Source organism: Rhinoraja longicauda, chromosome 27 (genome assembly GCF_053455715.1).
Source record: "Rhinoraja longicauda isolate Sanriku21f chromosome 27, sRhiLon1.1, whole genome shotgun sequence".
Taxonomy (NCBI): domain Eukaryota; kingdom Metazoa; phylum Chordata; class Chondrichthyes; order Rajiformes; family Arhynchobatidae; genus Rhinoraja; species Rhinoraja longicauda.
Window position 1 is genome coordinate 14,722,253 of NC_135979.1, and position 16,707 is coordinate 14,738,959.

The 16,707-nt window shown below is 39.8% G+C and overlaps 1 protein-coding gene across 1 annotated transcript in view; it reads right to left on the bottom strand.

Annotated features, from left to right (window-relative positions):
- Positions 1 to 13,500, bottom strand: part of LOC144606723 (grainyhead-like protein 3 homolog) — a 47,225-nt gene extending 33,725 nt beyond the window's left edge. Inside the window, exons 1-6 of the mRNA XM_078423041.1 lie at positions 13,420 to 13,500; positions 11,312 to 11,382; positions 10,089 to 10,386; positions 6,583 to 6,647; positions 5,005 to 5,161; positions 840 to 951 (exon numbers count right to left, since the gene is read on the bottom strand). Of these exons, the coding sequence (XP_078279167.1) occupies positions 840 to 951; positions 5,005 to 5,161; positions 6,583 to 6,647; positions 10,089 to 10,386; positions 11,312 to 11,382; positions 13,420 to 13,485 (769 nt within the window). The 5' untranslated portion in view covers positions 13,486 to 13,500. The remainder of the gene's footprint in view (positions 1 to 839; positions 952 to 5,004; positions 5,162 to 6,582; positions 6,648 to 10,088; positions 10,387 to 11,311; positions 11,383 to 13,419) is intronic.
- Positions 13,501 to 16,707: the final 3,207 nt, after the last annotated feature.

Below are 16,707 nucleotides of genomic sequence, written 5' to 3' on the forward strand. Positions count from 1 at the left end.
CGCTTTATTCTATGAGCTCTGGAAGGCCACAATTGAATCTGCTTCCACCACATCTGTCAGATTCTAACCACACACGGCATAAAATGTGTTTTTCTTCATGCCACTATTAATTCCCTTCCCCTTTATGTTATGCTTGTGACAAGTAGGCATTCACCATTCCAATGGTGGGAACAATTTCTTGTAATCCACTTTAACCAGACAGGTCATAATTTTTCATACTTCGATCAGACAAATGACAAGTTTCTGATAGGATTCTGTGTGCGTTTTTCCATTCCCCAACTGCTAACTCCTCGCTACATTGTTACAGACATGTTGGTGGAGCATGAGATGAACTCAGGTATACATTTAGGCAGAAGAGCTTCAAGATCTTTGGCTGTTAGTGTCCAGTTAGCTCTTACATTGCCACCCATGCATGACACCCACAGGACGTGGCAAGACCATGCACAGACAAAACGATTGGACTCCTTTTGATTTTTGAGACCTTTTTTCACTGGGACCCATGTCTCCCCCTATAATTTATGAACTTATGAACATGATATCACTGCATTATATGATTCCCTGTTCATTTCACTTGACCAATTGACCCATCTAAGAATTCACATCATGAATGTTTTTCCTGGAAGGCAAGTACATTAAAAGCAGAGCCTTCAATAAATATTGCCGACAGCTGATGAACTTACTCCACAATAATCAAAATTAATGCATCCGTGTACCTACATTGTCTCAGCAGTGACTATAGCTTTTGAGGTAAACAATTGAAAAATAAGACAAAGGAAAGATACATCAATAAAACTCCCACTCCAAGTAAGCTTAGGCCAAGATGATATTCATTTTCTTACCGAAATCAATGACTCGTTGTTTTGCAGTATGCTGTCGGGAATGCCAGTGTTTCCAGTACTTCAATTGTTCTTCCACAGTCTTCCCATTGTCAAACACACCCATTATCATACTCTGCATAAAGAAAAACATTAAATTATTAAATTGCAGTTGTTTTTATTTATTGATTTGAAGTGCATTTTTATTTTATACTTCCAGTGAACACCTTTGAGGCATCCATCTTACTGTGAGAGTCTTTGTACATGAAACCCTCACGAACAATATATTGCAGGTTAAGAAGTTAATCAATAATATGCTACGTGATTATTAGAACTAATATCTTCATTGAGCTGAGGCCTGAACCTTCTTACTTCTGATACAGTGTGTGGCAGGCCTATGGTTAAAATGATACAAAGTGACAATAAGTACATCACACTAAATAGACCCAAAAAATAGGTATCTGAGAATAATTGCTTCTAGTTCAATGGAAAATAGTTGTCAGCGGTATACCAGGAAGTAAGCTCATAAATTTGCCTCTTGAAATGGGCTTCCAGGAATAACATTGCTTTTCAGTAACATTCGAGTATAATGAGAAAGGAAACTCTGACCTGTTGTGGTTTCTAAACCTTTAACAAGACCTATTACCCTAGCAAAACACCCAGGGCTCACTGGTCTAAAACAAGTCGGCAGTAGCTTTTAAGTTAACAATTCTTACGAATTCATAAAGGTTCTCTGCATGGAGATTTGCAGCTGAAACATAAGGATGTTAAGGCCCGAATTAATTTATACATGATTAATTACTATTAGACATAATACTGACATTCATTATAATGGAGACCACACCATTACACTCACAAAGGTTAATGGTGTCTAGGTAAGTGGTGGTACCTGGGGAGAGGTGGAGAGTTGGGAGTTCATGAGAAAATGGGGAGAATAAGTTTGAAATGTAATATAAGTGGTGATTAATGGTCAATGTGGACTCCATAGGTTGAAAGTCCTGTTTCTGTGCCATGACCCCATTAAACCAAACCACAACATGTTTCTGAAGTGGATTGCACTGTTTCAAAGACCATAAGACATAGGAGCAGAATTAGGTCATTCAGCCTATAGAGTGTACTCCGCCATTCAATCATGGCTAATATATTTTTCCCTCTCAATCCTATTCTCCTACTTCCCCCCCCCCCCGTAATCTTTGACGCACTTCCTAATCAAGAACCCATCAATCTCTGCCTTAAAAATACCCAATGCCTTGGCGGCCTCCACAGCCATCTGTGACAATGAATTCCAAGAGCAGGGCAGTTAAACCGAAAGATGTTGCTGGAAATATTCAGCAGGTCAGGCAGTAAACGTGTAGAGAGAAAAAAGTTAAAGAATGGAGTTAATTACTTTTCTTTCCACAGATGGTCTCTGAATTATACAGCACTTCCAGCAGACACGGGAATTGGTGTGTTTTTGACCTATTGAGTTACTCCAGCACTTTGTGTCTTTTGGGCATCTCCAGAACTTAGTCAGATACCCAGCATCTATCCTTGCTTGAGTTATTCCCAGTGTTCTGTCAAATATTTACGCATCAATCAACATCTCCAACAATAATTGATTGCCACGTTTCAAACATTGCAACATTGACCTCATTTCAAGATCACTACCTTGGCTAAAAAAAGGATTTCACCTTAAAGGGATATTACGACACTATAGTAATTCAGGTATTTCTTTTTGAACGTGTTTTATGAACCTCCCACCATTGAAGGAAACCTAAAATCCTACCCTGACAGAATGTCTTCTGTGAAAAGTCTTTCGATGTTCAGAGATCGTAAACATTTGTCACTGGTAGAGTTTGGGGGGGGTGAAACACATGTACGTCAATATGTTCAAGGAAATCTAGCAGAATTAGTCATCAGTAGGTAACAACACATCAGTCCAATTTGCCTAGGGGTGCATCAATCTTCCCACTGATTATTGCCAGCTCCTCCTCACCCTTGAGGAGCTGGAAATAATCGGAGGGAAGATTGATGCACCCCAGGCAAGTTGGACTTGTTACCTACTGATGACTAATCCTGCAAGATCTCCTTGAATATATTAACGTACACGTGCTTCACCCCCCTCCCAAACTCCACGAATGAAGCCTTTCTGCAGGCTGGGACTGTGGTCTCGATGACATATGGGCACATGCGTGGAATTGAACCACTTGAAAGTTGGTGTGTGACAATGACTCGCATGGTTAGATTGTTGAACCATGATTTAAGGTGTTCAAGATCAAAATGAGGGGCTTCCAATTGCACATAATGCTTTAAATTGACCTTGAAGCATGCCTAACTCTGCAGAAAAAGGGTGATACTACCACTGAACCCACAAGGCTTTCTTCCTCTGTTTTCTAAACTCCTTACCTTGGGAGTTTGAATTATTAACTATTTTTCCAAAATGGACACACACCGCTAGTAGTAACTCAATGGGTCAGGCTGCATCACTGGAGAACATGGATAGGTGATGTTTTCGAGTCAGGAAACTTTTTCAGAGACTTACTATTTTTCCAGTTCCTCAAAGAGAGCTCCTAAACCTGTATGGTTTTCTTTCTCTTTTTACTAAACAAAGAACCGAAGGAACACAACAGGGCAAGCAGCATCCGTGGAGGGAATTGGACCGATGACGTTTTAGATCAGGACCTTTCTTCGGTTCCCTCTAAGAGAAATACTGAGTGGAAGCTGACCTGTAGTCTCTGGCTCTTAGATTCTAACACAGAACCTGACTTTTTGATACACAGAGTTCAAGGAAATGATAAAAAATACTTTGCAGGAAAATCCTATGAAACAAACATGAAGAAAAAGTGAAATTATAAATGCTGGACATCTGAAACTAAAATATCCACTGTTGGAGGAAATAAGTACATTGGTCAACGATGTACTTCTAGAATTTGACATTTTCATCAAATGCAAAATGATTTAAATGGACATTTCTTCCAAAGGGTGATGTGGTAGTTGATTATGAGATAAATATCACGAGCTTCACAGCTAATGTAAACCTCAAGCTGAAAATTGTCAATTATTCATCATTGCTGCCAATGTGAAATATAAAACCATAAATTTGTTCCGAGGCAATGATTGCACCACAAATACATCCTTGCCAATATTTATTTGGAATTCTTTCAGTGGGAATGTGGCGATGTTGGACGAGTAAAGTGCTGATAGAACCAATGGATATGGTTTCTCCGACCAGGTATAGTACAGTCAGCTGACAAGTGGAAAATGCTAACAAAGAACTTCAAACTTTACAGTTTCAAAGTGTGACTTTCAATGTGCTTTGCTGAAACCAATCCCTACTCAATGTTTGTGGGGAGATTAACTCAATTACCATCTTGGGATAATCTTCCCTCTTCTAGCTTTCTTCCCCCCTCAGGCTGAAGAAGGGTCTTGACTCGAAACGTCACTTATCCATGTTCACCAGAGATGCTGCCCAACCTGCTGATTTACTCCAGCAACTTTTATCCTTTTGTGCATTAACCAGCATCTGCAGTTCCTTGTTTCTACACTCTATTATCTTGGGAGCGTTCCTCAAGAATGTGACCAATCTAAATGGTCATTTGTTCTTTGCACACATTCCAATTCATCTGCTGTTTTCTTGACAACATTTTCTGGTTTATTTTGGACCTACACGTTAGAATATATTTGCTCTCTGAAAGAAAAATATAACCAATGTTCCAATTAAAGGCCAAGCCAAATCCCAGATGATAAAACTATCTGTGGCATAAGTGTAGGGCAGCCTGAGGCACTGAAACCATAATAATACCTGCATGCAGCAGTATCCAAGACAACTGCCAGCATGATAAACTGCTTTGCAGGAATATGTTCGATGAAAGCAGCTTTGCATTGACCCGCTTCTCTAAAAGAGAGGGTAACTGGAGGTTGAGTTACAGCAGACAATTTTTTTTAATGCTTGCCCCCAAAATTAATGGATGAAAAATAGCTGGTATCAATCTTTCTCGTGCAACCTCAGGGAAAACAAAATACATTTGGTGTTCGCGCTGGAAATGGTCAAATGGAGGAGTTAAATTGTTCCTGTAAATTCTTTGAAACGTTTCTTTCCTGCACAAGCACTTTCTCGTGTGCAGAGTTGGAAACATTACAACTGCATAGTTTTAGTGTAAACAGAAGTCTCGGATAATGAAACCACCATGAAGAAAGCAAGATTTCTTACTCGAACTTTGGTTGAGGATGATTGTAAACATTTGTCACTCTCCACAGCCTTCAGTGTGACTGGATAAAACTGTCCTTTGTTGAGGTAACCCAGCGATTCCTCCCCTGGTTTGTGGTTGACGGATTTAGGAGCCTCCAGCATGTACTCAAAGTCGACCCTTAAGAGATGGCAACAATCACATCTGTAAACATTCCTGCCGCTGTTCTTAAACAAGTAAGAGTTCATTTCCCACACATATCCTCCCTGTAGGGCAACTTGTCTGCTGGTGGTCGACATCGCATTATTTGATCACATGTGCCAGCATAAGACGATAAGACAAATTGTCTCTTTCAATGCTGCTGTTTTTCACAATCTCGGTAAAGTTCAGATCGCAGACGTACCAAGCAAACCTCCCTTTGGAAACTCGGCATCAAAACATTCAACCTGGGATGTTATTATTTAGATTTTGCTGCTCTAACATTCCTCAGCTTAGGAAGCCGTATTGAGATTTTTAAAATTATAATTTTGTTATTTATATTAAAATATCTATTTGTTAATTTGTAAAGAGTCTTATGAAATTCCAATGAAGTCCCAGGTAGACCTAATTTGTAAGCCACTTTGTTTTGTATATATTTTTCAATGCAAATTATAAATAAATAAAAATAAGTTAAAAAACAACATTACCTGCTATTATTAGTTGAGGTAAAATAAATATTCATTTAACTAGAACTTCTTAAATAGTTTGTTCTTTCCATCAATTTAACAACTAATTATAAACAGCAACTACTTTGCAGCTCTTTATCTGAGCGTTTTGGAGGTAGGAGGTTTAAAACGATCGGCGTCCAATTGCTGGAGTCTGGGGTGAGATTGGTTGGTCATTGCCGTGATGAGTAGGTGGCTATCCCATACATTGGGAAACATAGGGAAGGGATCTATCCCATACATAGGGAAACATAGAGAAGGGATCTATCCCACTCTGATCCAAAGCCAGTGCTGCATTACTAAACCATGATTGCCCTGGGAGTGACCTCTGACCTCTAAGGTCCCTAGGCAACGTTCCTGAAGGACTGTTGCACAGTAAATCACTTCATCTCATGAACAGCCGATATAAAAGGCATGTTAGAGGTATAGAGATGATTTGTAATCAGAAATGACTGGTCAAAACTCTGCAATGATGTAAAACACCTCGAAAGTGGTTGTTATCTTGCTGTAAGCAAAATTATCTTACTGCCACAAAATGCTGAAGAAAAAAACCCAATTACGCAATCACATTTCTGTGTACTTAGGTTAAATTGCAGTGCACTCTGTATCACACAAAATAATATATTAGGTTGAGTTGGCTTGAGTGCTCTGTCTGGGAAGCTTAGGTATTTTTAAATGGCTATCTATTCATCAATTACTTAGCATCAGGTAATCTCTTCATTTAACATGTCCAAGCATTACATGAATAAGAGCTGGGAGGGTCTGAGAATATGTGGTGTTTCTTTTTCTCACACTCCCTTTCAAAAGTTAACCTCAAAGTGCCAACAAAATCCGTAAAAGAAAGCATGTTTCTTTACAATACTGTGAATAACAGTGTGCAGAGTGGAATTCACTTACCTTGAGTTATTATTCGTAACATTCTCTTCGACACACGATGGTCTCATCAAATCATGAAGAAAGGCCTACATTTTTGTTTAAATCAAGAGATTTTTAGATTAGTTACATCTGTTTTATTATCATACCCAAGTTTTTCATTCATCAATGTTTATTCTACCCTGGATCTGCTCACTGTATCGAGGCACAATGCAATAATGCTCTTTAATCTCCTTCGTAGTAGGTAACTTTAAACATAAGACTGATGATTTTCCTGCAGTCTATATGTGTCGCGTTAAACATGTCCTTTGAACAAACTTTGATAATCAACGAACTTCCCATTTAAATATAAAACATGTTCTACACTAAACTTGCTGTAAACATTTGAAAATATGCATTAAATTAGCTGAAGTGGAAGAAAATCAAATCATTCAGATGAGGACAGTCCTGTATTCATTGATCATCTTTGCTCTGAGTTCAATAATTTCACAGCAACAACCCAGACATAACCAGAGGTCCCAGCCTTGAAATTTGCTTGGTTAAGGAAAAGAAAATTAGCTTGGGTTCTATATCCTGACTTGTACCCTGAGATTCTTATGGGAGGTATGAGCTGGGGTTGTTTTATTTATTTTTCCACCCAGTCGTTCGTTGGCCAATACATATCGCCTGTGGATTACTTGGAAATTATTGCACAGAATATCCCACATGAAGTGATCTCTTTATCAAACAATAGATAATAGACAATAGACAATAGGTGCAGGAGGAGGCCATTCGGCCCTTCTAGCCATTCAATGTGATCATGGCTGATCATTCTCAATCAGTTCCTGCCTTCTCCCCATACCCCCTGACTCCGCTATCCTTAAGAGCTCTATCTAGCTCTCTCTCAAAAGGAGAACATTTTCAATGCATTTTGCCTGCAAGGAGCAATGGGGTTTTGTTGGCACTTATTGCCTTCTGCTCATTGGGCAGGAGGATGCAGAGACTTTGGAGAAGGTGCAGTAGAGGTTTACCAGATTATCTTCCCTGGAACGTTGGAGATTGAGGGAAGACCAGATAGAAATATATAAAATTATGAAAGACATAAAACAATAGGAACATTTCTCTTAGGGTAGGAATAACAAAAATGAGAGGGCAAAGCTTTAAGGTGAGAGGGGAAAAGTTTAAAGGAGATGTGTGGGGCGAGTTTTTACACAAAGGGTGATAGGTACCTGGAACACGCTGCCAGGGGTCATGGAGGCATTTATGAAAGGGGCATTTAAAAGGCTTTTAGATAGGCACATAGTTATGCAGAGAATGGAGGGAAATGTATCAGGTGCAGCCAGAGGAGATTGGTTTAATGGAAACGTGTTTGGCACAATGTGTTTTGTGTTCTATGTTTTGTGATTCTTTAAGCTACATCAGGAATCCTATTAGGATTTACATAGTCAAATTTAAGGACTTGAATGCTCAAATTTTACTTGTGTGTCATTGCTTTAAGTGAAATAAGTTTTGCTCTCCTTGATTAGCTCCCGACCTCTCATTTCCAACTGGTGTGACAATACCCATGAATGCCCACAAGGAATTTCATATCACTATTTGGATCATTTTATGATTTTGAAAATTAAATGCATCGTTGAAACTGAATATTGTGATATAACATAATTTTCTTCGTGGGGAAAATAAATTTCACTTTGTAACTTTCACTTTCAAATTCTTATCTAACATACTAGGTTCTTTCTAACATATTCAAAAACTGAAAGGGCCAGTAAATCTTCATCATAAGTTGTCTCCTGAGTGGTCATTCATTCATACTCCAGCCCGTTCAGGAATCAATCATCGTGAACAATTGTGAACTAATTCACTTTTATTCCTCATTTTTTCTTATCACTATAACCATTACCATAGGCTGCAATTCCACTTGATAACATATAACTGGTGGTTAACTCTGACGAAACATATCAAGCAATCTCAAAGGTTATCAATGGAAAGTTCAGAACATTCAGCTATCTGCTCCATGTGATCTTGTTCTCTGAACATCTCACATGCAACCCTTTTGTCCAGTGCTTAGTCACCCCAGAAACACGGAAGCAATTTTCCTCTCTGGATTATTGCTTCATGTTTGCCATTATTTAACTGGGAGTACTGCCTGATGACTCATTCACTGTGGATGCATTCTGCAACCAACCACCACGAGGGGTGTGACAGGAGGCAAGGATAACATCATCTACTGTTCTCTTCCCCAACTAAGGAGCCACCAAATTAAGGTAAAAATCTATGCCAAGAACAGAAATGCAAGTCCTAACCTGCATTGTCTAAATCCTGTACTGCACATACAATAACATGCAATTAACATTGCTAATGTTAAAATTAGGTGTATCATTGTCTTGCTAAAATTATGTTTCCTTCATTTTGCAGATGTGGGCATTGTTGGCAAGGCTGGCAATTACTGCCCTTGAGAAAGTGATGAGGTGACATCTTCTTGAACTGTTGTAATCCACTTGGTGAACCTACTGCCACAATGGGATTGGATTGGTAGTAGCAGGATTTAAACCCAGCAACAAGGAAGGAATGGTGATTTGTTGCCAATTCAGATTTGGGTGCAACTTGCAGGAAAAAAATGATGGCGGTAGTGTTTCCATGCAACTACTGCCCTGGCCTTTCTTTGTGGTAGTGGTTGTGGTTTTATGACGTGCTGTCGAAGTGGGATACAAGAGTAACTGCAGTGCATTTTGCAGATGATGCGCACTGCAGCCAATGTGTACCATGGATGGAGAGAGTAAACGTTTAGGATGGTGTTCCTGAACAGAGTCATAGTCATACAGTGTGGAAACAGGCCCTTTGGCCCAACTCGCCCACACCAGCCAACAATGCCCCAGCTACACTAGTCCCACTTGCCTGCGCTTGGTCCATATCCCTCCAAACCGGTCCTATCTATGTACCTGTCTAACTGTTTCTTAAACGATGGGATAGTCCCAGTCTCAACTACCTCCACTGAGTGAAAAAGTGACCTCCTCGGATTCCTATTAAATCTTTTCCCCTTCACCTTGAACCTATGTCCTCTGGTCCTCGATTCCCCTACTCTGAGCAAAAGACTCTGTGCATCTACCCGATCTATTCCTCTCATGATTTTGTATACCTCTATAAGATCTCCTCGCATCCTCCTGCGCTCCATGGAATAGAGACCCAGCCTATTCAACCTCTCCCTATAGCTCACACCCTCTAGTCCTGGCAACATCCTCGTAAATCTCGAATGTTGTTAGAGTTAATTTCATCCACGCCAGTGGAGACCATTCTGTTATACTCCTGTTGTAGATGGAGCAAAAACTTTGGAATATCAGAAACCAAGTCACACCTTCTGATATACCCAGCCCCTGTTCAGTCCATTTAGTCATGTCATTCATGGTGGTCGCCTTATTTCAGATTAGTTGTGGAGAAACCCAGTGATAGTAACACCATTAACAGTCAAGGGCTTCCCTCAAATTAATATTGTTTCATAAAATTTAAGAAATAATTGTAAAATATATTTGCAATACTAAAGAAGATAAACTAACCTCAGGTGATATGTTCTCAGCAACCCATCTCTGTGGTGGCTGTGTCATTAAAATATTATCAAATGATTCAGTGAGATTGCAGTCGTATAAATCTCTGGGGGCGATGACACAGCTATCTAATGAAGGCTGAGATTTGGCAACTGGAAAGGAAGAATCTGAATGGAACCGTTGAGATCTTCTAGTTGGGTCAACATACTCTGTTGACATAATGATATCGTCAGGCAAAGGTTTCATAGTTGGGATGGGATTTTCCAGAAATGAAATGTTGTCAAAATCAAATCCAATGCCAATGTTATTCCTGTAGAAAAAAAGGAATCTTGAAGTTAATATTTCAGGCTGATGATCTTTCCGATGAACTGCTGAATGCCTCCAGCATTATCTGTTCTATTTAAAAACAGCAATGGTCTTTCTGTCGACCTCTGAGAAACTCCACTGTAAACCTCCCTCCAGTCTAACAAACAAGTGTTCACTACACTCCCTGCCCTGCATCTCCATCTAGTTTCTATCCATGCTTTTAATTCCGAATGCTTTAACCCCGATTGAACCCTATTAAGAGTCACTTTGTCAACTGCCTTTTGAAAGCACCATATCAACAGTATTTTCCTCATTGCCTCTCTCTGTTAATTTGCTAAATCAGGTCAGTGTGAACTGGGTTCTGAGGCAGAGAAGATCATTTGGACTTTCCATTTGCCTTGACTCGCCCAACATTTCAGGACAGATAGGGAGGAGTGGTGTGCCATGGATATGTTTGATGGTCCATTCAGCAGGTCTAAGATGGTCCACAAAATTAGCCTTGGCCACTAACACAAATGGTCCTACACCTTCCAAAAGGAACTACCACATTAAGCCCATTGTTGTGGGAGCCAGTGGTCTATCCAACAACAACTGACCAGCCAGATTTTAACAGATGTGGGTCCACTGTTACGAAAATTGAGTAGCTATTGGGCATTCTCTGCCATTTTTGACAAAGAGTACAGCGGTTAAAGTAGGGTAAGGTGCCATTTTAACGTTTTGGAAGGAAGAGCTATTGGAAGGTGGAAGGTGGAAGTTCATTTTGCCTATGCTGTAAATGAAGTAAGTCCCTTTTCTCTCAGATAAAGGTCAATTGAAATAGAAAATAAGAACAGATTGCTCTTAGGTAAATTCAATCCAATATTGGTTACCTCAGCTCAATTAATAAATGTAACGTGGCAAAAAGCACACCAAGATCTAATTTCTCCTACCTCCTTGCTGCATTTGGTTCACAGGGACTGTTTACTTTTCCGGGCAGCAGAAGTCTTTCTTCCTTTGGCACCTTTGAAAGAATGAGCGAAAGGTTAGCAAACATGAACACAGAAATATACAAATTATTCAGACTGGAATATGAATAGGAATACTTTATTGTCACATGTGACTAGGCACAGTGAAATTCTTTGCTTGCATACACAATGTAAACAAATAGCAGCCACCTACGGTGCTGACAAAGTCACAAAGCAGGCCCCCTCCTCCTTTTGTCCCCCATCACCCCCCAACAGTTCTCCCATGCTGGCTCCCCAATGTCCTTTGTCCCCTCCCGCCACTATTGTCCATTATTCTCCCTCCACCTCCCTCATGGTGGTCTCCCCACGCCGGGTGGGGAGACCACCATGTTGTTCTTCCCTGGTGAAAAAAATGACACCAGTCGTCAGGAGTCAATGTGAACTAAAGATAGCAATTGTTGAACACTTGCTTCAGAAGATTCATCCACCAGCACTGGTCACATCAGATATTATAAACAGAAAGGACACTAATTTTTAATTTCCAATCAGATTATTTTGAAGTGTGCTGAAATGGCAATAACAAGACTGCAAGATCCCAGAAAGAAGGTGATATCCACGAAGTAATGTCAATGAAGGAAGAATATTGGCCATGGCACCAGAGCTGAACCACCACCTCTTCTTCAGACTAGAATAATCAGAGCTGTCACAAGTGGATAGAGTTTTGTTTGACATCTTGGGTATAAAATCATGAGAGAAGTAGATCAGCTAGACACACAGAGTCTCTTACCCAGAGTAGGAGAATCGAGAACCTGCAGACATAGTTTTAAAGTGAAGGGGGAAAGATTAAATAGGAATCTGAGGGGTAACTTTTTCACACAGTGGGTTGTGGATGCATTGAACGAGCTGCCAGAGGAGGTAGTTGAGTCAGGGACTATTGCAACATTTAAGAGACAATTAGACAGGTACACAGATGGACAGGTTAGGTGGGAAATGGGCCAAAACGCAGGCAAGTGGGACTAGTGTTGATGTAATATGTTGGTTGGTGTGGGCAAGTTGGGCCGAAGGGCCAGTTTCCATGCTGTATGTGTCAATAACTCTCTGACTCCATCTCATTTGAGAAATAGCATCTGCTAAAGTATTGTTCTCCCTCAGTGCTGCAGTGAAGTGCCAGCCTTGTTTAGTGCTCAGCTACTGCAACCTTCTATCCGACAGGCAAGAGTGTTGCCATTGACCCAATCTCAGTTGGGACATACTGTACCAAAGCTTCTTTTCAAATCCCTGTGTTTTCAAGTCTCCTTTCCTGATGTAAAGAGAAAATAGTTGCACGGTATGCTTTTGTGTTAGTGATATAATCACATGTACCAATTTCTCAGTAGTATGCTTGGCCTTCAGGAAGAATACATTCTTATTGACCAAAAACAGCATGGTAATATGTAGAGGAAACTGTAGATGCTGGTTTAAATCAAAGGTAGACACAAAATGCTGGCGTAACTCAGCTGGACAGGCAGCATCTCTGGAGAAAGGAAATGGGCAATGCTTTGGGTCTGACCATATGTTGGTGAAGTACAGCAATGGAAAATAAAGCTTAGCTTCACTTCAGAATATTAAGTGCAGATGGTTATGTTTGTAGCAGTAAAAAATAATTAGTTTGATGTTAGTAAAGCTAAATTTTAAATCATTTTTCTCATCATCTTTATATCAATTGGCTATAAAATGATTCTACATATATTTTCATTGGCTTTATACTATTATAGCATCGAGAAAAACAAGTTAAAATCTAGTCTAATTTGTTATTCATTTTTAAAGTAGGCTTGAGAGAGAAATCTGTAGTTATTGAAACACTCAAGAATAATCTTGTGACATTAGTGTAAATATTCAGTTTGGGCAACTCTACCCATCCAGGAGGAAGATAGAATTACAAAAAAATGGGAGAGATTAAAATTTGCAACACAAAGTGATTCTGATGTCATATCAAAATCAAACATATTTGAAAAAGCGGAGGGAACCTGAAATTAGATTTTGTTTGTTACTCTTTTTTTAGTACAAAATTAATATTTCCTTTTAGTCATCGGACCTTCAATCAAAACAAATACCTTGTAGTATTCATAGAGGAGGCTTAAAGCAGCCGCACTTTCATCATCACCATTGATGCTCATCATGGCCTTTGTTGCTGCAGTTAACGGGTTTTCAAGGTAGCTTTTCCAGGCTTCATCCTCATTGGGGACAGAATTCAATTGGAAGTTGACACCCTCATTGTGCAGTACCATCACCGGCCTCATCCTGAAATAAATTCATCGGAATTTCCATGAAAACCAAGTAAATCAGACATCACTGGAATAATCAAACAGCCACGGTAGATTCTTTTACCTTGTGGTTATCAAACTGTACAACTCCTCCCCCTTCTATCGTGGGGTAGACTGACTCCCCCTCACCCCCCCCCCCCCCCCCCCCCTCCCCTCAATCTTTGCACATCCCAAATCCTTTCCACTCGTCACTTTATTTTCAAGTTTGATGTATCTTGCGGTGTAAGACTGTTGGCAGACCAATTTCCCTCCTGGGATAAATAAAGTTTGATTGTATCATATCGTATCGTATATAGTAGCAAGCAGTAAAAAAAACCAATTTAATTGGCACCTCAATCTGTGATGCCAAAGACTTAATTGCATCAGTTAAAGATTTTTTGGTTTTAGCCACTCATTGATACCACTTATCAATGGACTGTTCTACAGTCACTCTGAGCCAAAATTGTAAGACAGGTAAGATCGGAAAAGTGGGAATAAGAACGTGTCATAGAATTCTGGAGGCACAAGAGACAGCAGATGCTGGAATCTTGAGCAAAAAAACAAAGTGCTGGAGGAACTCAGCAGGTCAGACAGCATCTGTGGAAGAAATGGGCAGGTGATGTTTCGGTTCAGGACCCATCTTAAGACTGTGGCAGTCTCAGGAAGGGTCCTGACCTGAAATGCCACCTGTCCAATCTCTCCCCAGATGCTATTTGACCTGTTGAGATCCTCCAGCACTGTGTCTTGCTCATAGGTTTCTGGATTGGCTGCTGAGCGTAACTATGATCAGTACATCTAGGATTCCAGGGACAGTGACATTTCCAAACTGGTCAAAGTGTTGTTTCGAGGTGACCACATTCTGGTGAGCATTTCCTTTCTTCACACTGACATTGGGCAAGAGGAGAGAAAAAAAAAGATATATATATATATATATATATATATATAAATGGGTACTATAGCAAAGTCCAGCTTGTTGTTTGCACCAGAAATCAAATAGTGGTTAATGTGACCTGACAGCTAAAAGGCTAATTTAAATAAAATAAGAATAGCTGTGAAGTTGGTAAAGAGATGAATTATAATCTCATCAAAATTGAAGAGAGAAAGCAAACTTCACTAATTGTCAGAAATGAAAGATTGATTAACAAAAATCCAGCATGGTGCTGGAAAATGTTGTCTATCCCAAAATATTATAATCTGAGCAGTCACATATATTCGTAAGTACTTGATTGAATGACACTAATGGCTCCTGGGACGACAATCCACTCAGTTTCATTATTGCTTGTTTTCCTTTCTATTTTTGACATGTGGTTCAATAGTCAAAGCCCATCACACCCCCGATGACATTTTAACTGCGGGCTCTTTGCTGCTCTCCAAAATTTTGTTTTTCTCAAGCTCCTAATGACAATCTTATTTAAAAATCTACTTTTCACAAAAAAAAATCCTCAGAATTTGCTATGCAAAAGACTCTGATCTCTAAGAGATAAGGTCGCATTCCTCTGCCACATCCAGGATCAGCACCATCAATGTAATGCTTTACATTCTAACAAATTAATTTGGTAGAAAAGATTAAGGAAATTATATATATGGGAGGGTGCTTTAAGGGATACATAGACTTTAGAGAAAAGTGCTTTTAAGCCAATAGTTCTCCACTAATTCTCAATTTGGTTTTCCAAGAGTAGGAATGAAGTGCTACATTTTGCCCAACAGGCAGCCAGCTACACTGGGACTATCCTTGTCTTGGTCTCTCTCTTAAGACAGTCAGTGAAGGTGTCAAAGACTTGGGGTGGCACAGTGGTGCAGTGGTAGAGTTGCTGCCTAACAGCACCAGAGATCCGGGTTCGATCCTGACTATGGGTGCTGTCTGTACGGAGTTTGTACATTCTCCCTACGAATGTGTGTGTTTTCTCCAGGTGTTCTGGTTTCCTCCCACATTCCAAAGACATGCAGGTTTGTAGGTTAATTGGCTTACTTAAAAATTGTGAATTGTACCTAGTGTGTAGGATAGGGATAGTGTACGGGGTGATTGCTGGTTGGCGCGGACTCGGTGGGCCGATGGGCCTGTTTCCTTGCTGTATCTCTAAAGTGTAAAGACTAGAAGGGGAAAACTTAACAGAGATGTGAGGGGTAAGTTTTGCACACAGAGAGTGGTGGGTGTCTCGTATGCACTGTCAGGAGTGGTGGTGAAGGCAGATATGGTCACAGCATTCAAGAGGCTTTTAGATAGGTACATGATAATGCAGGGAATGGAGGGGTTTGGATCACATGCAGGCAGAGGAGATTTGTTTAATTTAGTTTGACACACACATGATGGGCCAAAGGGCCTTTCCATGTGATGTACTGTTCTGTCTGTTATGTTCTATGTTCTAACTCTGACATTTCCTCAACACAATGCATGGACAATTCATCTGGTTCCTTCTGCAGCTGAAGGATTTCACAGGCTGAAGCAGACTGAACAGAATGACAGATTGTGCACATTTATGTGAAGGAAAGGAAACCTTTATTATTCATTTGGAGATTGAAGTTTTTTCAGTAAAATGAAGCTTTCAGTTTTAGGATATATACATTTTCATTTTATACCATGGGAATAGTAATACTGTCAGTTTCCATAAATGAATAAATCAAGTGTAAAACTTTTGTTACTTTAGCTCAATAATAATCCATCACTGCGATGCACCATTCCCACAGATAGATGATAACATGTCTAGCAGTAGACGTTTGATCTGGTGAGGAAATGTTTGACAGTTTTCCCAATGTGATAAAAACTGTCAAATGCTCCCTCACTAGAACTTCAGAAGTTCTTTCGAATTAAACTTCAGTTGAACGTACTAAAGGGCATAAATTAAATAACTGAACTCTGTTGGAAATTTCATAGCCAGGGAGTGAAAATCAAAAGAAAATTTTGAAAACCTGCAGAAGCTAGATTTCTGAAATACAAATCCCAAACTTGATATTTGACATCCAAGTCCTGAAAAGTTAATCTGTTTCTCTTTACACAAATGTTGCATAGCTCGCTGACTGTTTCCAGCATTTTTTGTTTGTGAGCAGAAGTTACTAACCTGGACTGAGTTTAAATTAATTTGCCAGTGTCTGATTTAATTC